The sequence below is a fragment of the Erinaceus europaeus genome, chromosome 6, assembly GCF_950295315.1.
Source record: "Erinaceus europaeus chromosome 6, mEriEur2.1, whole genome shotgun sequence".
Classification (NCBI taxonomy): Eukaryota; Metazoa; Chordata; class Mammalia; order Eulipotyphla; family Erinaceidae; genus Erinaceus; species Erinaceus europaeus.
In genome coordinates, this window is record NC_080167.1 from 11,970,363 (window position 1) to 11,996,498 (window position 26,136).

The window sequence follows — 26,136 nt, forward strand, 5'->3', positions numbered from 1 at the left end:
ATTCCATCCCCGCCCCCTAAGGGCGTGGCTTCCCTGTGAGTCCCACCTCCTGGCCCGCCCACTCTCCCCGCCTTTCTGAGTCGGCCCAACCCAGGATCGCCGGGCCTTTTAATTGGTGAAGCAGCAGACAGACTCTGCTTCGGATTGGCCAGATCTCAGGAGGCGGGGCGAACTCAGTGGACTAAGTCACTGAATGGTGCAAAGGAAAGTCAGTTAGAGTCTGAGTCCCGCCTTCTGAGATTGGCGGGTAGCCTAGCAACGCAGGAACAACAGAGGTGGTTGTGGGCAGAGAAAATTGGAGTTCTTGGATCCGGTGAGTGCCCAGGTGGGGAAGGGCTGGGAATGGGGATATAGCTCGCTCTCTTCGGCTCTGAGAGCCACACTCGCCCCGGGACCTTCCCCTACATCTGCCAGCACCACAGAACATCCCTGGAGGCCCTTCTCTGCTCGGGTCCTCGCATGTCACCTTCACAGCTCCACTTTCACATCCCTAAAACGTGGGGTCACGGGGTCACATCATAATCTACTAATTTTTATGTCAAATATAGGTGATAGGGGAATGGGCGGAAAGTTTAAAGTCCTCTCCCATTCCATCTTCACCCTACACACACACAGACAGAAGTTCCATGGACAACACTCTGATAAGCTCCATGTATGGTCGAGTAGTATATTGTGCTAATTCCATCATATATATATATATATATATACCATTAATGAATAAATAAATCTTAAAATAAAACAGGAATAATAGTCTGGTATATGCTTCACCTTGAATGAACCTTGAAGACTTAATGAAAAAGTGAAATAACTCAGCCACGAAGGGACAAATAAATTATATGATTCCACTTATATATGATACCTAGAATAGTGAAATAGATAGGAATGGCACTTATTACTTAATAGATGTAGAGTTTCAGTTTGGAAATGATGACCTCTAGGAGGCAAGTGGGGAGATGGATACACACAGATATATAAATGTGACAATGCTAATGAAGCTAAACTTTACATTTAAAAGTGGTTACAGTGATCAACCTTGTGTATATTTTACCATGATAAAAAAAAAACAAAAGCAACTATGGGGGAGAATACAGGTCCATGAAGGATGATAGAGGACCTAGTGGGGGTTGTATTGTTATATGGGAAACTGGGAATGTTATGCATGTGCTAACTATTGTATTTACTGTTGAATGTAAAGCATTAGTTCCCCAATAAAGAAATAAAAAAGCAAGTATGAAACCAGACAGCATTGTCCATTTCAGCATTGTAAAACCAACCCAAGGCATACAACAAAGTGACCACTGAGTCATGAAATGGCTGAGCTTTGAGTTCATGGTGTGCTTGCCTGTGGTTTCAGTGTCAGTGAGCCTGACAATTCGACTGGCCAGGAAGCCCATGAGAATCACTTATTTCACTGTCATGAAAACTACTTATTTCACTGTCCTGCCCTACTGGGGACCCACTTGTTTGGAGTCTCGTGGGCTGATGTAGCCATCCATGCTGGTGGCTAGGAAACAGGGAAGGCCAGCAGCAGTGGCAGGTATGTTACAGACCTGTTGGGGGACCATGGTGGACTGATGTAGGATTGAGGGTGTGCCAAAACAGCCACAGGAAGTGGATAAGCTCTGCGTGTCCTCCTGTCCAGGGCTCACACATAGCTTGTAGCAGAAGCCAGAGCCTCCCCAAGCTGCAGTGCCTGTGTAGACAGAGGAGACACATGGCATCCAAAGAAACTAAATTCAGGTCAGATTTGGAAATGACCTGAGTGTTCACAGCACTTTGTAGTGAACATAGATAATGAAAGCTTTACTGATTTGTGGATTTGTGATCTGAGCCTCTGACTTTTTTGGGGGGTCTGAATATTAAACTACACAGATGTGGTATTCACCCCTGAAAAGCTGAGTTTGTTGGTTGGTTGGTTGGTTGGTTTATGAGAGAGAACCAGAGTATTTTTTAAATATTTTTAAAATGTATTTCTTTTAGGGGAATTAATGTTTTACATTTAACAGTAAATACAATAGTTTGTACATGCATAACATTCCCCAGTTTCCCATTTAACAATACAACCCCCACTATGTCATTTATTATCCTTCATGGACCTGTATTCTACCCACTCACCCACCCCAGAGTCTTTTACTTTGGTGTAATATGCCAATTCCATTTCAGGTTCTACTTAGGTTTTCTTTTCTGATCTTGTTTTTCAACTTCTGCCTGAAAGTGAGATCATTCCATATTCATCCTTCTGTTTCTGACTTATTTCACTCAACATGAATTTTTCAAGGTCCATCCAAGATCGGCTGAAAACGGTGAAGTCACCATTTTTTTACAGCTGAGTAGTATTCCATTGTGTATATATACCACAACTTGCTCAGCCACTCATCTGTTGTTGGACACCTGGGTTGCTTCCAGGTTTTGGCTATTACAAATTGTGCTGCCAAGAACATATGTGTACACAGATCTTTTTGGATGGATGTGTTGGGTTCCTTAGGATATATCCCCAGGAGAGGAATTGCAGGGTCATAGGGTAGGTCCATTTCTAGCCTTCTGAGAGTTCTCCAGACTGTTCTCCACAGAGGTTGGACCAATTGACATTCCCACCAGCAGTGCAGGAGGGTTCCTTTGACCCCACAACCTCTCGAGCATTTGCTGCTGTTACCTTTTCTGATGTATGACATTCTCACAGGAGTGAAGTGATATCTCATTGTTGTCTTTATTTGCATTTCTCTGAGAGAACCAGAGTATTATTCGTGCAATGCCAGGGATATTTTATAGCATGTATTAGTGTAATAATAGCAATTACAAAAGTGGAAGCAGAGAAGAGGACAAAATGGATCAAGGTTTTATATGCTACCAACATTATATGAGTATTGTTCTGAAATAGATTGAGATAAATGAAGACACACATTATAATCCTTAAATGAATCCCTGAGGTTTGAAGAGGTAGACTTTCATGCCTAAGGCTCCAAAGTCCCAGGTTCACTCCCCAGGATCACCATAAGCCAGAGCTGAGCAGTGCTCTGGGTTTTCTCTCTCTCTCTCTCTCTCTTCTTTCTCTCTCAATAAAATAAAATAGGGAGTCTGGCGGTAACGCAGCGGGTTAACTGCATGTGGCGAGAAGCACAAGGACCAACATTAAGGATCCCGATTCGAGTCCCCACCTCCCCACCTGCAATGGAGATGCTTCACAGGCGGTGAAAAGCAGGTCTGCAAGTGTCTTTCTCTCCCCCTCTCTGTCTTCCCCTCCTCTCTCCATTTCTCTCTGTCCTATCTAACAATGATGACATCAATAACAACAATAATAACTACAACAATAAAACACAAGGGCAACAAAAGGGAAAATAAATAAATAAGTAAATAAAATCTTTTAAAAAATCAACAGAAGAATCTGTAGTGAAAACATTTCACACAAAGACAGTAAATAAATAACAAAGAACAGGGCTGAAGAGAGTTCAGTGGAAGACTGTCATGCTTGATGAGCCAGAGTGCCAGGTTTAATTTCCAGCACCACCATAAATGAGAAAATAAATAATAAATAAATAACAGGGAACCAAGAAACATCCAAGAGAAATAGTAATAAGTAAAAAATAGTAATAAGATGGCAGCTATAAATCCAGCTATAAGAATAATTAAATGGAAAATAAATAACTTGAATCAGAGGGCAGAAATTGTGAAGTTGGAATTTTCTAAAGCAAGACCCTACTATGTTCTGCCTACAGGAGATACATTTTAGATTCCAAAGCCATAAATCAGTTAGTGGTAGGTTGAAAGAGGAACGCTGAAATCGACACAAACAGTAAATATAAGTGGGTTGGAGTGATTCTATTGCTATCTCATAAAACTGATTTTAAGACAAGAAATATTACTAGAGCAGAGAGAGAGAGATTTTGATATTGATGGTAAGGGCAATACATCAGGCAGATATAACTAAGTGGTCCAAGAAAATTGGAGACCCAGTTACCCACATCAGAATGGCAGAAGCTGGAAGAATCCTGAAGGGGTATGAACACCTTCTTGCTCCCAAGATGCCCCCAAGTTGTCCTAGAAAGACAGCTTACTAAAGTGAACTTCTCAACTTGCTAAATGCACCTGCAAAATACTGATAGCCAACATAGACATACTGGTTTCCTTTTAGATTGGGAACAAGATCTATAGATGTTTGCTCTTACCACTTTAACACTGTACTGAAAGTTCTAGGTGGTGTAATAGCTTTTCATTGTTGGAGAGAGGGTAGGGAGATTAAGGACAGCCTGTCTGGAAAGGAAGAAGTCAGACTGTCCTTGTTCACAGATCGTATCACCCTATGTAGGGTAAACAGGCTCTGCAAGGTCAGCAGAGCTATTAAGCCAATTATATGTGTGTATAGATATCAAGATAAAGGTCTGCAGCAAACTGTCTACAATGAGGTAAATACAGTTTCATTCACAATAAGATTGAAAAGTGTAAAATATCTCAACATAAGCTACCAAAACATGTTAAAATATTCAAGTAGGTCCAAGTTAATGAAGAGGCATCCCATACATGGTGTTTCATGGGTTAAAAAACACACTGTAGTTAAGACATCAGTTCTCCTGCTGGTGGTGGTGCACCTGGTTGAGCGCACATGTTACAATGCACAAGGACCTGGGTTTGAGCCCCTGGTTCACAACTGCAGGGAGAAAGCTTTGCGAGGGGTGAAGCAGGGCTGCAGGTATAAAAAAAATTTTTTTTTAATTTTTAAAAAGTCAGTTCCTTCTAAATTGATCCATAGAGCATGGACCTGTCAACATCCCAGCAGGCATCTCTGTAGAAATAACAAGATGACCTCAAAATAGATATGGACACAGAACCTAGAGGAATCAAAACAATTTTGTAAAAGCAGAGTTGCAATAAAATTTACCCTATCTGGAGTCAGGCGGTAGTGCAGCGAGTTAAGCTCACATGGTGCAAAGCACAAGGACCAGTGTAAGGATCCTGGTTCGAGTCCCGGGCTCCCCACCTGCAGGGGAGTAGCTTCACAAGCAGTGAAGCAGGTCTGCAGGTGTCTCTCTTTCTCCCCCCACCTCTGTCTTCCCTCCTCTCTCCATTTCTCTGTCCTGCCCAACAACAGTGACATCATCAACAACAACAATAATAACCACAACAATAAAAAAGAGCAATAAAAGGGAAAATAAATAAATAAATATTTAGGAGTCGGACAGTAGCGCAGTGGGTTAAGCGCAGGTGGCGCAAAGGGCAAGGACCCACATGAGGATCCCGGTTCGAGTCCCTGGCTCCCCATCTGCCAGGGAGTCGCTTCACAAGCCGTGAAGCAGGTCTGCAGATGTCTATCTTTCTCTCCCCCTCTCTGTCTTTCCCTCCTCTCTCTATTTCTCTGTGTCCTATCCAACAACAATGACATCAAGAACAACAATAATAGTAACTACAACAATAAAACAACAAGGGAAACAAAAGGGAATAAATAAATAAAACAAAAAATAAATAAATGAACTTACCCTGTCTAGCCTTAGAACTTACTACAAATCTCCAGTGATCTCAAGGCAAGGCAGTACCCACTTATCGAACAAAACTGCGAGTTGAAAAATAAACTCTTACTTCTTTTTTTATTTATTTTTTACCAGAGCACTGTTAAGCTCTGATTTATGGTGGTGCAGGGAGGGCATTGAACCTGGGACTTCTGAGCCTCAGGCATGAGAATCTCTGCACAACCATTATGGTATCTACCCCCACCCTCTTTACTTTTTTTCTTAACTTATCTGTTTTATTTGATAGGACAGAGAAATTTAGAAAGGGGTTAGACAGGGGGAGAGACAGAGAGACATCTGCAGCACTGCATCACCACTTGTGAAGTTTCTGCCCTGCAGGTGGAGGCCAGGGGCTCAAACCCAGGTCCTTATGCACTATGTGTGCACTTGACCATCTGGCCCCTAAACTCTTACTTTTATAGCTAACTGATTTGTAATATAAATCAAAACAATTCAATGGAAAAAAAGAAAGCCATTTATCTTATTTTTTATATTTACTTATCTATTTATTGGATAGAGACAGCCAGAAATCGAGAGAGGAGAAGGAGAGAGAGAGACACCTGCAGCCCTGCTTCACCACTTGCAAAGCTTCTCTCCTGCAGGTGCAGACTGGGAGTTAGATGGGTCCTTGTGCACTGTAACATGTGCGCTCAACCAGGTGCACCACCACCTGGCCCCCCCACTTAATTTTATTTTATTAGTGATTTATGAAGTTACAAGGTAAGAGGGATATAACTCCTTGCTGTTCCCACCACCAGAATTCTGGATCCCCAATTCCTCCATTGTAAGCTACAGCAGTTCTCCTAAGATTATAGATATGGCGCACCAAAGTAAAAGACACTGGGGTGGGTGGGTGGGGAGAATACAGGTCCATGAAGGATGATAAATGACATAGTGGGGGTTGTATTGTTAAATGGGAAACTGGGGAATGTTATGCATGTACAAACTATTGTATTTACTGTTGAATGTAAAACATTAATTCCCCAATAAAGAAAAAAAAAGATTATAGATATGGGTCAACAATTATTTCTACAACCATCTGTCTTTATTTGTATATATTTGGCCTTTTTTGGGCGGGTCCCCATCTTGTCTTCCTTTCCAAGTCACACATATACTTATCATTAGATCCAAATGCCTTTTTCCTCTCCTCTCTCCAGTTCCTGATAAAGTTGGAGTTCAGAGCCATCTTCACCCTATCCTTTCTTCCTCACTGGGGTTATGAATCAAAATTGTTTTGGGGGTGCAGAAGATTAGGGTTCTGGCTTCTGTAATTGCTTCTCTGCTGGACAAGGGTGCGGGCAGCTTGATGCATACCCCAGCCTGTTTCTGTCTTTCCCTAGTGGGACAGTGCTCTGAAGTGGTGAGATTCCAAGACACATTGGTGAGATTCTCTACCCAGGGGAGTCAGGATGGAATCATGATAGCAAGACAACCATTTTTTATTTCTTATTTTTTATTAGTGATATAATTTTGATTTACAAAATTGTAGACAGACTTTTTCAACAAATGCTGCTGAGAAACTGAATTTCTTTTCTTTCCTTTTTTTTTTTTTTTAAATTATCTTTTATTTATTGGATAGAGACAGCAAGAACTTGAAAGGTTAGGGGGAGATAGAGAGGGAGAGAGAAAGAGAGACACCTGCAGGGGAGTCGCTTCACAAGTGGTGAAGCAGGTGTGCAGGTGTGTGTCTTCCTCTCCCCTTCTGTGTCTTCCCCTCCTCTCTCTATTTCTCTCTGTCCTATCCAACAAAGACGACATCAGTAACAACAACAATAATAACTACAACAATAAAACAAGAACAAAAGGAAATAAATAAATATTTTTTTAAAAGAAAAAGAAAGACACCTGCAGCACTGCTTCACCACTGGTAGAGCTTTCCCACTGCAGGTGGGGACCAGGTTCAAGCCTCCAGCCCCAACTTGCCAAGGGGAGGTTTCATGAGTGCTGAAGCAGTGCTACAGCTGTCTCTCTTTCTCTATTCCTATCTTTTCTTTTTTTGTATGGCCACCAGGGTTATCTCTTGGACTCGGTGCCTATATGCTGACTCCACCACTCTTGGTGGTCATTTATTCCTCTTTCTTTCTTTCTTTTCTTTATAATATTTATTTATTTCCTTTTCATTGCCCTTGTTTGTTTTTGTGTTGTTGTTGCTGTTGTAGTTACTACTGTTATTGTTATCGATGACATCGTTGTTGGATAGGACAGAGAGAAATCGAGAGAGGAGGGGAAGACAGAGAGGGGGAGAGAAAGACAGACACCTGCAGACCTGCTTCACCGCCTGTGAAGCGACTCCTCTGTAGGTGGGGAGCCGGGGCTTGAACTAGGATCCTTACGTGGGTCCTTGCGCTTTGCGCCACCTGCGCTTAACCCGCTGTGCTACAGCCCGACTACCCTTCCTTTCTTTTCTTTGATAGGACAGAGGGAAGTTGAGACTGGAGGTGGGGTGAAGAAAGAGAGAGAGATAGAGGGCGAGAGAGACTTGCACCACTATTTCACTGCATATGAAGCTTTCCCCTTGCAGCTAGGGACCAGGAACTTGAACCTGGGTCCTTGAGCATGGCAATGTGTGTGCTCTAAGACAATAAATAATAAAGTTCAATTAAAAGGTTTTTTTTTAATTTATTTTTTAATTTTTTTTTTCCTCCTCCAGGGTTATTGCTGGGCTCAGTGCCTGCACCATGAATCCACCGCTCCTAGAGGCCGTTTTCCCCCCCTTCTGTTGGCCTTGTTGTAGCTTCTTTGTGGTTATTATTATTGCCCTTGTTGACACAATTCGTTGTTGGATAGGACAGAGAGAAATGGAGAGAGGAGGGGAAGACAGAGAGAGAGGGGGAGAGAAAGATAGACACCTGCAGACCTGCTTCACCGCCTGTGAAGTGACTCCCCTGCAGGTGGGGAGCCGGGGGCTCGAACCGGGATCCTTACGCGGGTCCCTGCGCTTTGCGCCACATGCGCTTAACCCACTGCGCCACCGCCCGACCCCCAAAAGGTTTTTTTTAATTAAAAACTTTGAGCTTCCAAAGACATATTTATTTTTTTTAAATGGAAATAGCCCAGACGTCCATCATTGGGTGTACAGATAAACAAATGATGATGTCTTATACAATGGAATACCATGCAATGATTAAAAGAAACAGAATACTGAAGCCAGCTACAAAATGGATGAAGCTCAGAAGTGTGACAAGTCAGCATTTCTCCACCTCAGCACTGTAGGTATTTTGGTGCTAAAGAATTTTTTGCTGTCAGGGGTCGGGCAGTAGCTCAGCGGGTTAAGTACAGGTGGCACAAAATGCAAATTCCGGCATAAAGATCCCGGTTCAAGCCCCCAGCTCCACACCTGCAGGGGTTCACTTCATGAGCAGTGAAGCAGGTCTGCAGGTGTCTTTCTCTCTCCCTCTCTGTCCTCCCCTCCCCTCCTCTCTCCATTTCTTTTTGTCCTTTACAATAACAATGGCATCAATAACAATAATAAGAGCAACAAGGGCAACAAAAATGGGGGGGAGCCTCCAGGAGCAGTGGATTTGCAATTGCAGTGCTGGCACTGAGCCCCAGCAATAACCCTGTAGGGAAAAAAAAAAGAATATTCTTTGCTGTACAAGGGAGTAGGGGTGTCCTGCAATTGTACACCATTTAGCCCTCCTGTCCCCCACCACCTCTACCTGCCAGATGACCGTAGTACGCTCTCCCCAGTTGTGACAACCAAGCAGAATTCCAAATTACTGTCGAGTGTCCCCCTGGATGAAAACTGCCATGCTTGGCAGGAAAGTCAGGAGCGCTCACTGTGTGGATTGAGTCCACGTCTGTGAAATATGCCAAAAGTGCAGCGGGCAGGGAACAGAAACTATTTGCACACAGTGTGTGGGGGCTTCATACGGTGGGGATGTGGTGTGTCTTGTAGCTTTTACTGAATGGCCATTGGGATGGACGGCGCAGTGGGCAGAGTCTGTGGGGGTCCCCTGACACCTGAGCAGAGCTGTCAAAGCTCTTACACCTGTGACAGGTAACATGCAGAAAAGAGGCAGATGCTCTCTAGAGTTTAGGACACGCAGTCTGTTCTAGCCTGAGGAGAGGTATCTGCTGAGGTGACACTTAGAGGAAGTGAAATAGCTCATCTGGGGTTGGGAGTTGGTCATGGGTCAAGGAGTCTCTTCCCTTCCAGGGCTAGTTAAAGGAAATGAAGGAAAATAAAAATCAAGATCAGAGAGGGTTTTTAAAAAATCAAGATCAGAGAGCAGGAGAGACAAAATAATGGTTCTGCAAAAGACCGTCATGCATGGCTGAGGCTCTTAGGTTCCAGGTTCAATATCCAGCACCACCATCAGCTAGAGCTGAGCTCTGGTCTCTCTCATTAAAATAAAATAAAGAAAATATTTTTAAATGATGGTTCTGTCTTTTTTAAAACTTTTAAAAAATTTTTATTGGACAGAGACAGCCAGAAATTGAGAGAGGAGGGGGAGATAGGGAGAGAGAGAGACATCTGCAGCCCTGCTTCACCACTTGTGAAGCTATACCCCTGCAGGTAAAGGGACCAGGGACTTGAACCCAGGTCCTTGTGCACTGTAATGTATGCACTTAACCAGGTGAGCCACCGCCTGTCTCTTAAAATATATTTTTTTAGCTAGTCAGGCAGTAGTGCAGCTAGTTAAGTACATGTGGTGCAAAATGCAAGGACCGGCTTAAAGATCCCAGTTCGAGCCCCCGGCTCCCCACCCACAGGGCGGTTGTTGCTTCACAGGTGGTGAAGCAGATCTGCAGGTGTCTATCTTTATCGCACCCCCTCTGCCTTTTCCTCCTCTCTCCATTTCTTTCTGTCCTATCCAACAATGACGACATCAATAACAAAAACAATAATAACTGCAACAACAATAAAAAACAAGGGCAACAAAAGAGAAAATAAATATTAAAAATTGAAATAAAAATATACATATTTTAAAAATCAAGATCAAGGGGCCAGATTATGGCTCACCCAGTACAAGGAGTCAAGTTTGAACCCCTGCCACCACATGGGAGCATCTGAATAAGAGAGGCGTCACAAGTGGTGAAGCAGTGCTGTGGTGCCTCTCCTGCTCTTTCCGTCTCTCCCCTGCACCAATCTTATCTGGGGGGAAAAAATCAAGATGATTTGAAGTGCTGAACACAGAGAAAAGTCTATCTTCTGTCTTGGCTGTCAAATGCTAACAGCAGGTCATAGCTTGTGACCAATCAGGTGGCTTTAAAATGGGAACTTCTGATGGTCCAGGAGGTGGTGCAGTGATAAAGCTTTGGACTCTCAAGCATGAGGTCCTGAGTTCGATCCGTGGCAGCACATGTGCCAGAGTGATGCCTGGTTCTTTCTCTTTCCTCCTGTCTTTCTCATTAATAAATAAATAAAATCTTAAATAAAAAAAAAAGGGGGGAACTTTTGGACACAGGCTGATTTTTTTAAAACCACAAATCAAATCAAGAACTTTTTTTTTTTGGGGGGGGTGGATGAGCGGTGCTGGGGATTGAACCTAGGGCCTATGTGTGCAAAGCGTGCACTTGACGGCTGAGTTGTGTCCCGCCCCAGCCCAGAAATGCATTTCCTTCCCCACTTAACACACACCTGCTCAGTTACAAATCAGCATTCACTACAAGAGAGAGGGGCCAGAGCATCACTCTGGAATAGGTAGGGCCAAGCATTGAACCAGGAGTCTCAGGCATGCAAGTTTGGTGCCCTACCAGCTGAGCAGCTTGGTTTCACTCACACACAGGGCCCATGCTCCAGTTTGGGGGAAGAAGAAAAAAAAAAAAAGACATTTCTTTAGCATATTGTGCTAGTCAGGGAAAGACGGGACTTTGCACCCACTGCCGTCATGACTGAAATAGTTTTGAAGCAGGGGAAGTCTATTTTAGCAGACTCTCAGTTCACTACTAGGAAACTCGCCTTTCTGTCTGAAACATTTGGTCTCTGCCAGAAATAGACACTTGTGCAGCTTTCCTGCTACCACTTTAACAAGTGTGAAGGATTCCTTTGTAAGGAGAGGGAGCTGGGAGGCAGCGAGGGACTTCAGGGAGCCTCTGTCACCTTCCCTCCACCACTAACAGGATGACAAGAATAAGGTAGTGAAAAAAAAGAATAAGGTAGCGGCCAGCAAAGCGCCAAACAGCAGGCCAGGAAGGGGTGCAGCTGTGCCCTCCCGCACAAAGATCCCACATACACTGATGAAAAGCCCCCCTCCCACTTTAGGAACCAGCCAAATGGGAGGATGAAATGTGGTTGGTTTTTGAAATCCTAACAAAAGATGAAAAAAAAAAAAAATAGCTTGAGCCTGAGTTCACGGCATCTTCACAACAGTACTGTCAGAGCTGAGTCTGCTGACACCCCCAGTTACCCCCCACCCAAGCTGAGGTAGGCAATTAAAGCGGTTGGTAGCCTCATAGCCTGGAAGTAGTGGTGGGGGCGCAGGGGATGGGGGTGGGGTGGGAAAGAGCCCAAACCCCAAATTCGCTTGAGAACAGAACCCACAAACTGAATCATCCCCAAACATCGCCCCACCTTCAGATACTCCGGCCCAGAAGGCCAACTGGACAAGAGCAGAGACAATAATAACCAGCCCAAAGTGACGACAAAGGAGGGGAAGAAAATGAGAAACACATTAGAGTGAAAGCTTTTATTCAAAATCCCCCAAGCTCTGCGTCCAAGGCCAAATCTCCACTGGCTAATTCACTTCTGAAATCATGACGTGGTGAGGAGGGGCGTGAGAAGAGCTGCTGGGCCTGAGACCCCAGGTCAAGGCCCTTCGGGAGTGGTAGAATAGCATCGCATCATGATGTCTCTTCTATCTCTGTCTCCCTTTCTCCTCTCTCTCTCTCTCTCTCTCTCTCTCTCTCTCTCTCTCTTTCTCTCTCTCTCTCTCAAAAATAAAGCCTAGACTCTTGGGCCAAGGAGGCCTCTCAGCTGTACTGCACATGCGTGAGGAAGTGAGCTTACTGGTGCGCCTGGGTATGCCATCTTCCCCTTCCTTGCTCCAGGAGTTTTATTTTATTTTATTTTGCCTCCAGGGCTATTGCCGGGGCTCAGTGCCTGCACCACAAATCCACTGCTCCTGGAGGCCATTGTTTTTCCTTTTTTTTTTTTTTTGTTACCCTGGTTGTGTTACCATTGTTGTGGTTATTATTATCGTTGTTATTGGATAGGACAGAGAGAAATGGAGAGAGGAGGGCAAGACAGAGAGGGGGAGAGAAAGACACCTGCAGACCTACTTCACTGCCTGTGAGGGATCCTTCTGCCAGTCCTTGCGCTTTGTGCCACGTGCACTTAACCCACTGCGCTACTGCCTGACCCCCCATTCCAGGAGTTTTATTGAGCACTTACTATGTGAGCACGGGCTTGGGATAACAGCCTTCACCATGGTGTTTCCTGCCTCCTTCTAGCTCCTCACTTTCCCAGTGTGAAGAAAGCTAGACAGGACAGGGCTAGACAGCATAATGATTATGCAAAGACACTCTCATGCCTGAGGCTCCAAAGTTCCAGGTTCAATCCCCTGCACCACCATAAGCCAGAGCTGATCAATGCTCTGGTATAAAAAGAAAAGAAAAGAAAAAAAGAAAGCTAGATGAGAGAGACGAGCCCAGCTCCAGGATACCCTCTGGGACCAGGACAGAAGTGTCACAAATACAGGAAACCAGCTCTGCAAACTGACATCAAGGTTTTATTCAGCAATCAAGCAGAAACAAACATGCACTTCCTCCTAGGATTGAAAAGAAAACCAAAGACCATGGGCCTCACGTCCAGTGAAGTCTTCTCTCTGCCATCTCTACCTTAAGCTTTTTTTCCCCCTACTTTCCAACCCTTCTTGTTTTTTTTTGGTGGGGGGAGAGGGGGCTGGGGAAAGAGGGAAGTGTGCTACTGATCATAGGCTCCTTTGTCAAGTCATGGGGAACCCTCAAAATAGGGGTGGGGGTGCACAGAATGCACATATTATTATTATTGTTGTTATTATGATGATGATGATGATGAGAGAGAAGGACCAGAATACTGCTCAGCTCTGGCTTATGGTGGGAATTGAACCTGGGACCTTGGAGCTTCAGGCATGAAAGTCTTTTGCAGAACCCTGATGTGGCCTCCCCAGCCCCTCACAGAATCTCAGTTGACCAGAACTGTGTCTCCAGAACACATGGGCTGTGGACTTTGCCCGGCAGGTCTGAGGGGGTGGGGTGGGGGTGGTACTCTGCTGCTTTTGTTGGCCAGCGATGTCTGGTATAGTCGTGACCCACCCCACCACCGTGTCCCTGTTTCATTGAAGCCTGTGCCCAAGCCCCCTCCCAGGACTCTCTTACCTCCAGGCATAGCCGTCTGGGGTCAATAAGGATGTTAACCCTACATCCTACAACTCTGCTGTGGTTGTTTAATTCCAGGAGGGTTTTTGTCGATTCTCTAGGATGTCCTACATTAACAGTCATGCCATCTGTGAACCAAGATAATGGTACTTCTTCCTTCCATCTAGATACATGCTACTTCCTTTTCCTGTTTCACTGCATTAGCAAGGGCTCCAGGAAGATGCTGAGCATGGGAAGGAGAGGGGGTATCCTTGCCTGCTTGATCTAAGGGGGAGCATCTGGTTTCTCACAGTTTTTTTTAATGTTTGTTTGTTTATTTATTTACCTCCAGGGTTATTGCTGGGGCTCAGTGCCTACACTCGAATCCACTGCTCCTGGAGGCCATTTTTCCCTTTTGTTGCCCTGTTGTTTACGGTTGTTGTTGTCATTGTTGTTATTGCTGTCATCGTTGTTAAATAGGACAGAGAGAAATTGAGAGAAGAAGGGAAGACAGAGAAGGGGAGAGAAAGACAGACACCTGTAGACCTACTTCACCACTTGTGAAGTGACTCCCCTGCAGGTGGGGAGCCAGGAGCTCAAACCAAGATCCTTATGGAAGTCCTTGCACTTTGTGCCATGTGCACTTAACCCGCTGTGCTACCGCCTGACCCCTTTAATGTTATTTTTTGGGGGGGGGACGGGGATATATACTTCCGGGAATTAAATGCAGAGCTCATGCATGTGAGTCCACTGCTTTCTCTTTGTGCCACCCCCAGAGCCACTAGTTCCTCACAATTAAATATGTTAGTTGTAATTTTTTTTTCTTTTCTAACCAGAGCACTGCTCAGCTCTGGCTTATGGCGGTGTGGGGGACTGAACCTGGGACTTGAGAGCCTCAGGCATGAAAGTCTCTTTGCATAGCTATCTACCTCCACCCATGTGATTTTTTTTTTTTTTTAGCTGTTCTTTAAGGAGTCTGGGAAATTCCACTACATGCCTAGTTTTCTCAGGGTGTTGCTTGTTTGTTTTTGTGTCACTAGTAGGTATGAAAGTTTGTCAAATGCCTTCCCTACAACTACTGATGTGATTATACGGTTTTTCTTCCTGTAGATCTGATTGAATTACACTGAGTATTGAGCCTATGTCCTTGCGCATGTTAACATGTGTGCTCAACCAGGTGCACCACCACCCATCCCTGATTTATTCATGAGAGGGGAGAATAGAGGGTGAGGAGAGAGAGGAAACAAGAGGGGAAGAGAGAGAGAGAGAACAAACCAGAGTATAACCCCTGCACTAGTGATGCTGGGTGGGGATTGAACTAGGGGCCTCATGCTCTAGAGTTCAGCTCCCCATCCACTGCATCACCTCTTGGTGACAGAAACCGAATCTGGAACATCTGTTCTGTGGCTTTCTGCTAGCCAGGATTTACTGAAACCTGAACCGGGGCCAGTCAATAACCATTGCGCTGTGCCCTCCCCCCAAAGTTAATCCTAGCATGGAGAGATTGAGCAGGACAGTGGGTTTGGAGTGCAGGTCTGGAGGCTGGCTACCTGGGCTGAGCTCCCAGCCTGTCAGTTACTAACCAAAAGCTGACAGGCCACACAGTAACAGAAGCATCTAACCACTTTGCTCCCTCTCCTCTTCTGCAAAATGGAGGCGATGAAAGCACCTGCCTCATAAGCTAGCTGAGAGGCTAGAGGTTCATGGAAAGTGTTTAGAGCAGTGCTGAGCACAGAGTAAGTTCTCAAGAGTTGGCTGATATGAAAATGGCTTTGCTTAAAATGAGACATCCCCTGCCTCCACTCACCCAGCACACATATAGCACTCCAGTTCTGTTCTGGGCAGTAGCAGGGGCTCTTGTGGGCGGGGGTGGGGTGGGGCTTCATACCTGTGACATACCATCACTCTTGGTGGACTCCCCTCTCCTCTTTTTAAAATTTTGTATAGGAAGAGAGGAAGACCATGTGCAAGGACCCTGTTCAAGCCCCCAGTCCCCACCTGTAGGGAGAAGTTCCATGAGCAGTGAAGCAGAGCAGCAGGTGTCTGTTTTTCTTTCTTTCTTTCTTTCTTTCTTTCTTTCTTTCTTTCTTTCTTTCTTTCTTTCAGAATTTCTATTATCTTTATTTATTTTTGGATAGAGACAGCCAGATATTGAGAGGAAGGGAAAGATAAAAATGAAGAGAAACAGAGAGACTACAGCACTGCTTCACCACTTGTGAGGCTTTCCCCCTGTAGATGGGGACTGGGGGCTTGAACCTGGGTCCTTGCACATTATAATGTGTGCTCAACCAGGTGCACTGCCACCCAGCCCCTCTTTCTCCCTCTTTATCTCTCCTTTCCCTCTCAATTTATCTCTGTCTTTATAAAATAAATAGAGACAGAGAGAGGAGAGATTGCCTACTATTCCACCATTCATGAAGCCTCTCCTATGTTTTGAATTATACCCCCATCAAGATGCCAGGGGCTTGAACCTGGGTCCTCATAATACAGTGAAGTGTGCCCTCTGCCAGGTGAACCATCTCCTGACCCCAACACCCCAGTTTGGTTTCACATCCTTTGACCTTGTGCCAATGTCTGCTTTTGGGGGTAATCATGGATGTCGGGTTTCCTTCTCCCCACCGGGGAAAATATGTAATTTCACTCAAACCTTTTTTTTTTTCTTTTCAAATGCTCTTCCAAATGAGTAAAAATAATAAAACCTCCACCCAGCCCACTGGACCGAAGAGGAGGCGTAATCTGCATAAGAAAGATCTATTTCCATTCCTAAAGTCCATCAACAGGACTAGTGACAAATAAAGGGACAGTCCAGTTAAAGCTTCCATCCATTAACAATCCTGCTCGCCTCTCAGGGCAGGAGATTTTCACAGGAGAGCCTGGTTGAGATGATTTGAATATTAAAGTTCGTGGCATTAAAAGGGGACATGAAATGATCACATTAGAACTGAAGGAAAACAGGTTAAGCGTACTCCCTGCAGGGGAGTTGTTTCACAGGTTGTGAAGCAGGTCTGCATGTGTCTATCTTTCTCTCCCCTTCTCTGTCTTCCCCTCCTCTTTCCATTGTCCTAACAATGACGACATCAATAACAACAATAACTACAACAACAATAAAAGCAACAAGGACAACAAATGGGAAAATAAATAAATATAAAAAAGAATTAAAAAATTATTTAAAAAAAAAAAGAAGGGAGAGGCTCTCTGCAGAGTGTGGTCTTTTTGTCCAGGTCTTAACCCTGACACCACCCAAGAGGTGCTAGGGCACCAGAGAAAGCTCTGTGCTGAAAACTCCTATTGAATCCACAGAGCCCTATGCTATGGCTGAGTAGGCCCAGGCTTGGAGGAGTTAAATAAGTATCCTGGGGTTCCCCCAGCAAGAGCCTGGACCCATGTGAGAACACTGCAAAGCTGGTCTCTGAGCTCTGTATTATGTGGGAAACACAGAAACAGTCTTTGGAACAAGGTTTTTTTTAATTAAATAAATATTTATTTTATTGAATAGAGACAGAGAAAAATCGGGAGGGAAGGAGTTCAGAGAGGTCCCCCCACCTGCGGTGGGGATGGCCCTCAAACCTGGGTCCTTGCATTTTGTGACATGTGTGCTCAACCAGGTACACTGCTGCCTGACCCTCCCCCCCAGTACAAGCTTTTCCTTTTGTCAAAACCAGGTTTACAGAGAAGTCGCAAAGATAGCATGCAATCCCGTGAGCCTTTCATGCAGGGCCCCCCAGATGTTAACATCCTACATAGCTGTAATGCCTCTCAGAAGAGAGACATGGACATGGGCAGATGCTAGTCACACACCTGGCTTTGCTGGGAGCACCGCCAGGTTTCTCCACACACCCTTTTCCCTTCCAGGAGCTAGGAGACAGCACCATGTTTAGCAAAATCTGCTTGCCTTTTTTTTTAACTGTTAGTGTTAAGTCATTGTTCATCTCAATTCTGATATTTTTGCCCTTATCTTTTTGTCGTTGTTGTAGTTGTTGTTGTTATTGATGTCATCGTTGTTGGATAGGACAGAGAGAAATGGAGAGAGGAGGGGAAGACAGAGAGGGGGAGGGAAAGACAGACACCTGCAGACCTGCTTCACCGCCTGTGAAGCGACTCCCCTGCAGGGCCCTTGCGTCACGTGTGCTTAACCCGCTGAGCAACCGCCGGACTCCCTTCAAGTCTGATATATCCATTTATTTATTTCTTTATTTTATTTTCCTTTTCTGTTTTACTTGATAGAATAGAGAGAGACTGAGAAGGAAGGAGAGAGACTCCTGCAGCACCTTCAGTGCACGTGAAGCACCCGCCCTGCAGGGACCAGTGGCTGTGAACCTAGCTCCAGTGCATTCGACTTTGGTGGCCCCTACTTTTTTAATTTCCTTTTTGTTTACTTCATATGAGATGAAGATATTTTCACATGAGAGAGAGAGAAGCTAGAGCACGACTCTTGTATATGTGGAACCAAGGATTGAACGAGGAGCCGAAGCCACACAGGTCCTGTGCCCCGTCTTGCCAGCCAGTGAGTCTCCTGCCGAGCTTGGCCAAAGGGGGGGCCTGGTGTCAGTTGGCAGCACAAGCGGAAGGAAGACACAGGAGCACATCTCCCAACCTCTGCTTCTGGTGGCACTTCCGGCCCAGGCCACAAGTCCTCTGGGCAGCACAGGAAATGGCTGTGCTTCTAGCCCCCCCTGGAGGGCCCTGGTCCCCGTGTCCCACCTCCTGCTGCTGGGGCGGCTTCCTGCTCTCCATCCTTGCTGGGCTGTTCTACCTTGCCCTGGCTGACCACCCAGCCCACCCACTCTGAGCCCACTCTGTGACCGGCTGTCCGGATGCAAATACCTAGAGGGGTCTTGTCTTCGGTTGGGTTGGTGGTGTGGTGACTGGAGCTTGGACTTGGAAGCAAGAAGTCTCCAGTTCAAGCCCTGACACCACATGTACCAGAGTGATGCTCTGCTGCTCTCTCTCAAAAGATAAATAAAATCTTTAAATATGTATATAGCCATAGGAGCTGGCCTGTGGCACACCCAATTGAGTACACACACTACCATGCACAAGGATCTAGGTTCAAGCCCCCCATCCCTGCCTGCGGGGGGAAGTTTCATGAGCGGTGAAGCAAGTCTGCAGGTCTCTCTCTCTTTCCCCCTCCCTCCCTTCCAATTACCCCCTCCCCTCTCAATTTGTCTGCCCTATCAAATAAAAATAAATTAATTAAAAACTTGTTTTTGAAGTTTAGAAAAAAAAATAGTAACGATGATGTTGCCGGCAGCCATCCACACATCCCCCTAAAGAGAAATTAAGAAGAAAGAGAGAGACCTGCACCACTGCTTCACCACTTGTAAAGCCTCCTGCCTTCAGGTGGGAACCAGGGGCTTGAACCTGGGTCCTCGCATATGAGAACATATGCACTCTACCAGGTGCCTCACCACCTGGCCCCTGAGCTCTTTTCTAGACTCTTTAAGGCCTCTGCCACCTTCTTCCTTTCATTCTCTCCGTCCGCCCCCCCCCCCCCATCTATAGTATCTCTTAGTTTTCTCCTGTGTCCTTCCCGTTTCTTCCCTCTAGGTAAGGGCAGCAAAGGGTCTGACTTCATCCCCAGGTGCTCTCCAAACTCTCTTCTCCCTCAGTGACGAAGCTACAAACAAAGAGTCCTGGTGATGGGGTTTCAGGGTTCCCTGGCTCTAATCTCCCCCTAATGACCACCAGGTCCTTCTTCCTGCAGGGCTGTGGCAGCCAGTAGCACAGGAGGCCGGCAGAGTGTGCCCGGGCGCCCCGGGGCCAGGCAGGCAACATGGCGCTGGAGTCCCTCACCGTGGCCCCCCTCTACCAGAGCCCCGACCTCAACAGGCTGCGGCTGATGGCTGAGCCCACCAAGAAGCCAGCCAGCCAGCTCAAAAGCCTGGTCCCGTCCAAGACCAAGCTCACCACCATCGAGGCCAAGAGGATCATGTCAGTCCTGGACGAGACCATCGAGAAGGTGGAACTGGTGACGTTGCTGAGTGCCGCGGCTGCCCGTGCCCAGGAGCTGCAGGGGGCGCTGGGGGAGGACCTGGTGGAGCTGCTGGGCCCACACGAGGAGCTGTGCCAGGCCGCGGCTGCCAGGGTCAGCCACCTGCAGGAGGAGGAGCGGTGGCTGCAGAAGGCTGAGGCGCAGGATGACTGGAACTTCGAGGACCGCCTGCTGTCAGTGGAGCTGCAGAGGGCCAGCCTGCCGACGTTCACGCAGCAGGCCAAGGACTCCACCCGGAACCTGCTGCGGGCCCTGCTCACCACCCCACAGGCCGCCCGCATGCTGAAGGCACAGGTCCTGGACAGGAGCCCCGCGGCCCAGGCCTTCATCTCCAGCCTGCAGGAGCTGCGTGGCTTCCTGTTTGAGAAGCTGCTCACCAGCCCCATGGAGGCGCGGGAGAAGGCTCAGTTCCTGCAGGACATTAGCCGACGCCACCAGCGGAACCAGGAGGTCATCACCGCGCTGGAGAAGGAGCTGGCGGGGAGCATGAGGAACAGGGACGCAGAGGTGCGGCCTCATGGTTTGGTGGGGTCTGGGCCTTTCCTCCTCATTTAATGAATGAATGAATCTATTATATTTTTTAAATATTTTATTTATTTCCTTTTGTGGCCCTTGTTGTCTTATTGTTGTAGTTATTATTGTTGTTGTTATTGATGTCGTCCTTGTTGGATAGGACAGAGAGAAATGGAGAGAGGAGGGAAGACAGAGAGGGGGAGAAAGACAGACACCTGCAAACCTGCTTCCCGGCATTTCTCATTTTTCCACATAACAATACAACCCCCACTAGGTCCTCTGCCATCATGTTCCAAGACCTGAGCTCCTCTCCACACACCCACTCCAGAGTCTTTTACTTTGGTGCAATACTTGGTTTTTTTAAATATTTATTTATTTTCCCTTTCATTGCCCTTGTGTTTTTTTTTTATTATTGTTGTTGTTATTGATGTTGTCTTTGTTAGATAGGACAAACAGAAATGGAAGGAGGAAAAGACAGAGGAGGGGGAGAGAAAGATAGATACCTGCAGACCTGCTTCACTGCTTGTGAAGTGACTCCCCTGCAGGTGGGGAGCTGGGGGTTTGAACCCGGATCCTTACACTGGTCCTTGTGCTTTGCCACCTGAGCTTAACCCACTGTGCCACTGCCCAACTCCCTTATTATTTTTTTTAAAGAATTTGTTTATTTATTCATGAGAAATATAGGCAGAGAAAGAATCAGACATCACTCTGGTAAATGTGCTGCCAGGGACTGAACTTGGGACCTCATGGTTCAGAATCCAGTGCTTTATCTGCTGCGCCACCTCCCGGACCACCTGATTCCTTATTATTTTTTTTCTAAAATATTTATTTATTTATTCCCTTTTGTTGCCCTTGTTGTTCTATTGCTGTAGTTATTATTGTTGTCATCATTGTTGGATAGGACAGAGAGAAATGGAGAGAGGAGGGGAAGACAGAGAGGGGAAGAGAAAGATAGACACCTGTAGAATTACTTCACCTCTTGTGAAGCGACTCCCCTGCAGGTGGGGAGCCGGGGGTTCAAACTGGGATCCTTACACTGGTCCTTGTGCTTTGCATCACCTGCACTTAACCCGTTGCGCTACCACCCGGCTCCCTTATTTACTTATTTTGAGAGGGACATAGAGATAAAGATGCAGAATAAGAGACAGAGAAAGAGTACTGCTCAACTCTTCTGGTGCTTGGTGATACTTTTTTTGTCTTGCTTTGACAGGACAGAGAGAGAAACTGAGAAGGAAGAGTAGATAGAGCAGAAGAGAGAAAGATAGACGCCTGCAGACCTGCTTCAGCGCTCATTAAGTGTCTTCCTTGCAGGTGGGGATCAAGGGCTTGAACCCAGGTCCTTATGCTTAGTGATATATGTGGGCTTAGCCAAGTCTGTCACCACCTGGCTGCCAGATTTAAAAATATATATATTTTATTTATTCACCAGTGGATACAGAGAGAAATTGAGAGGGGAGGAGAGAGATGGGGGAAAGACAGAGAAACACCTGCAACTCTACTTCACCACTCGTGAAGCTTTCCCCCTGCAGGTGGGGACCAAGGACTTGAACCCAGGTCCTTGCACACTGTAATATATACGCCTAACCAGGTGCACCACCACCTGGCTCCAGTTGCCAGAGTTTCCTTCCTTTCTTTTTCTTTCTTTCTTTCTTTCTTTCTTTCTTTCTTTCTTTCTTCCTTTTCTTACTTTCTTCCTTTCTTTCTTTTTCCCTTTCTTGTTCTTTCTTTTTTTCCCTCTTTTTTGTTGCCCTTGTTGTTAATCATTGTTATTATTATTGTTGTTATTGCTGTCATTGTTGTTGCATAGGACAGAGAGAAATCGAGAGAGGGAAAGATAGACACCTGCAGACCTGCTTCGTCGCCTGTGAAGCGCCTCCTCTGCAGGTGGGGAGCCGGGGCTCGAACTTAGATGCTTATGCCGGTCCCTGCTCTCTGCACCATGTGCGCTTAACCTGCTACGCTACTGCCCAGCCCCCGATTTTTTAAAGTGTTTGTTTATGGGAGTGGAATCAGAGAATCACTCTGGCACACACACAGTGTGGGGCACTGAACTCTTGAACTTCATGCTTAGAGTCTGCTTTATTCACTGCACCATCACCTGCTGGGGGTTCTCGGGTGCCAGTTCTGAAGTCCCCACAGCACCAGCCCCCTGGGCTTCCTGCTGGGCAGTTAGGGCTTAAAGAGCGATGGAGCTGACTTAATAGCCATGTTGAAAAGTAGAATGAGTGGAGTCAAGTGGTAGCGCAGTGGGTTAAGCGCAGGTGGTACTAAGCGCAAGGACTGGCATAAGGATCCCAGTTTGAGCCCCCGGGCTCCCCACCTGCAGGGGAGTCGCTTCACAGGCGGTGAAGCAGGTCTGCAGGTGTCTATCTTTCTCTCCCCCTCTCTGTCTTCCCTCTTGTCTCCATTTCTCTCTGTCCTATACAACAACAACGACATCAATAATAACTACAACAATAAGACAATAAGGACAACAAAAGGGAATAAATAAATAAATATTTTTTTAAAAAGTAGGATGGGGTAACCGTAGAGGGTGCTGAGAGGGAGTGGACTTGAACCCAAGCTCCGAGGGTTAATATACCACCTCCTGCTCTGTGGAGCCGGAAGCCTCACTTAGTGCTCAGGAGGCTCCACAGGCACCCCTGCCCTTCCTCCTCGCCTGGTGGCAGAAGTGAGTCCAGTGCTGGGCCTCCTGCAGCTAGCCCACCCAGCCAGGTGTGTTCAGCCCTGTTCCTGCCACAGAGCCTACTGTGGGGACAGGGGACAAGTCAGGCCCTCCAGGGACAGCCTCCAACCCCACCCAATGGGTGTCAATCTCACACCTCTAGAGGTTTTCTATGGGGGCTGCCCCTGTCTCCTCAGGTGTGGGGGGCCCTCCTGAGCAGGGAGGTGTGTTCACAAGCCTGCCCACCGCCCTGCCCAGGTGGAGAAGGAGAACTTCGTGATCCAGGAGCTGAAGAACCACCTGCACCAGGTGCTCCGCTTCTCGGAGAACAACCTGCTGCGCACCAAGCAGGAGGCAGAGAAGCAGCAGAAGGCTGACTCGCGCGCCTCGCAGGCCCGGCTGGCCCGGACGCAGCAGGAGATCCTGCAGCTACGCACGCAGCTCCACAACCTGGTGGCAGAGAACCGCGAGGCTGAGCAGGCGCTGCGTAAGGTGCCCGGGAAAGGGGGGAGATCTCCCGCTGAAGCCGGCAAAACCCACCTCTGTGGCCCCCAAGTGAAGGGGAGCCGGTTCCTGATCTGAACCTCTAAGGCCGCCCAGCTGAGCATTTTAAGATGCAGGGCAGCAGCTGCTGGCACATTCTCTGTGTGCGCCCACCGCCCCCAACAGCTCACGGCCACCCCACAGTTGAACCCTGTACCCACTGAGCAGACACTTCCCGCCCCGCCACTCCCCAGGGCCACGCATCTCCCTGATGACCCCGCTCCCCTCCCCCAGGGGCTTTTCTGTCTGCTCCTCTCACTCTGTGCCCTGTGTTCCAGGCTGCCCCAAGGGCTTTGTGGAGCTGGAGTCTCTCGTGAGCGCAGTCCCACCGCTCCTGGGTTACTTTTTTATTCTGCTGGAGACAGACAGACAGACAGACAGGCATGATGTGCCACGCATGGGGTCCAGGTTCAAGCCCCACAGAGGTGATATGACAAGTCTCTCCCCATCTCTGTCTATGAATGAAATTGGGAACAATGAGATCGCTCATGTGTGAAGGCCTGGGCTCCACCAGGGAAACAACCAACCAGCCACTGAACCCTTGGGGTGTGGGGGCTGGAGAAGGGGGAGGAGGCAGGACACTCTCCTGTGATTGGAGCCCCGCAGGCCTTCTCTTGCTCCATTTTCCATTTGGTGCTGATGTCAGACCTTTGCACAGTGACACACTGGTTTGTTGCAGAAGAAATACAAAGTGGAGACAGAAATCGAGAACTGGATCCAGAAGTATGACTCAGAGATGAGGGAGAAGCAGGTACTGGCCAAGGCTGCTGGGAGCTGGGAGTGGTTTCAGAGGGACCATGGTCTGTGCTAACTGTCTTAACCCTCTGCCCATCCTCAGGGGCTTTGAAAGTGGGGAGAGGAGCCAGAAGCTGGGACTTGACCCACCCTGAGCCAGGTTCTATTTGTGACAGATAGAGGCAGGGGGTTCGAGGCGGGGGTTCAAACCTGGCATCTGTTCCTAACCTGCACCAGTAGAGACTGAGCCAGCTCCTTGGCTGTGGGTCCTGGGAGCACTTGGATACTGGAAGATTCTTAGTCCTCACTGGCAGAGGGAGGAGGCAGGTGGAAACCAAGGCCAAAGCTCAGTTAGACCTGGGGGGAGCGTCAGGGCTCAGGCGACTCTCCTTCAGAGGAGGTGGGGTCTGTGTGCCAGTGTCAGAGGCAGCAGCTGGCCTTTATGTCCCCACCATGTCCCTCCTGCCACTGGGTCCTGGAGGACCCCCCTCCCCCGTGTCCAGATAGACACAGAGAGAAACCACAGCACTGACACTTGCCCTTGGTGCCTTGGCTCTTCCCAGGTGGTGCTGGGGCTCAGACCTGGGCCAAATGCACAGCCAGTCGTGCGCCCCATCCAGTGATCAGCCTCGATGGGCCCAAGGGCAGAGGTCAGGGAGGGAGCCCCTTGGGAAGGATGGTGACCCTGTCGTCCACCGGCCCAGGACGAGCTGGAGGAGCTGGACACCATCCACAAGGAGGAGCAGGTCCAGCTGCAGGAGCTGCGGCAGAGGCACCAGGCGCTGGTGGAGGAGTTCACGCAGATCCAGGCTGAGCGGGAGGTCAACAACCGCAAGCGTCTGGATGCAGAGCAGGAGATGGTGCGCATGGTGCGGGCTGCCACGCTCATCCAGGCCTTGTGGAAGGGCTACCTGGTGCGCTCAATGCTCAAGTCCAGGAGGAAGAAGCGGGGCAAGGGCAAGGACAAGGCCCCCCCGGGCAAAGGCAAGGGCAAGGGCAAGGGCAAAGGCAAGGGCAAGAATTGAGCACCCTCACTCACCACAGAGCGGGGTAGCAGGGAGCCCTGGGGAGAGGTGAATACCCGGGATCAAACATCACTTTAAACCACCTCCTAGAAATAAAGCTCACCTCCCCCAGGGCTGCGTGTGCATCTGTACTTCCAGAAATTTGCATAAGAGGCAGGCAGCCCCTCAGGAGTAGGATGTCATGCCGTCCCCACCCAGCACCAGGGATGCCGGGGGTGGGGTCCAAGGTGTCACCCAGACACCTCGAGTGGTAGGTCCCCCTCTAGTAGGACAACGTGCCTCTGAACACCCTCTACTGGCAGAGGCACGTGGGGGCCTGGCATGTTCACTGCTCTGCTGGGCTGTTCCATTCAGATGGAGACGGAAAGGGGGAGACACCACGGCACCCCTCATGGTGCTGGGGTTGAGCCTGGGCCACGGGCACAGTGGAGGCACACACCATAGCTGGTGAGCTATTTCTCTCGCCTGGTTCTCCGAATTTAAACGCAACGCACGTTTTGTTTTGATGAGATAAAGGAGAAGCCAGGGAGTTGGACAGGTGTGGGACCATCACTGAGCCACCTCCCCACACCTGGTGTCTCCTTTCTTTCTTCCTTTCTTCCTTTCTTTCTTTTTCTTTCTTTTCCCCTTTGTTGCCCTTGTGGGTTTTTTTTTTTTATTGTTGTTACTGATGTCATTGTTGTTGAATAGGACAGAGAGAAATGGAGAGAGGAGGGGAGACAGAGGGGGAGAGAAAGACAGACACCTGCAGACCTGCTTCACCGCCTGTGAAGTGGCCCCCCTGCAGGTGGGGAGCTGGGGGCTCGAACCAGGATTCTTACGCTGGTCCTTGCGCTTTGCACCACGTGCACTTAACCCGCTGTGCTACCGCCCGACTCCCTCATT

At 47.7% G+C, this 26,136-nt stretch overlaps 2 protein-coding genes across 4 annotated transcripts in view; one reads left to right on the forward strand and one right to left on the reverse strand.

Annotated features, from left to right (window-relative positions):
• CFAP73 (cilia and flagella associated protein 73) overlaps positions 1–26,136 on the reverse strand; it is a 129,346-nt gene that overhangs the window by 68,923 nt on the left and 34,287 nt on the right. The window lies entirely within an intron of this gene.
• Positions 99–25,363, forward strand: IQCD (IQ motif containing D). Of its 2 annotated transcripts, XM_060193041.1 has the most exons (6): positions 99–313; positions 18,003–18,282; positions 19,483–20,277; positions 23,207–23,440; positions 24,171–24,242; positions 24,931–25,363. In XM_060193041.1, the coding sequence occupies exons 3-6, from the start codon at positions 19,552–19,554 to the stop codon at positions 25,249–25,251; spliced, it is 1,353 nt and encodes a 450-aa protein (XP_060049024.1). In that variant the 5' UTR covers positions 99–313; positions 18,003–18,282; positions 19,483–19,551; the 3' UTR covers positions 25,252–25,363. The 2 variants fall into 2 exon arrangements, with proteins under 2 accessions (XP_060049024.1, XP_007529471.1); XM_007529409.3 differs by lacking the exon at positions 18,003–18,282.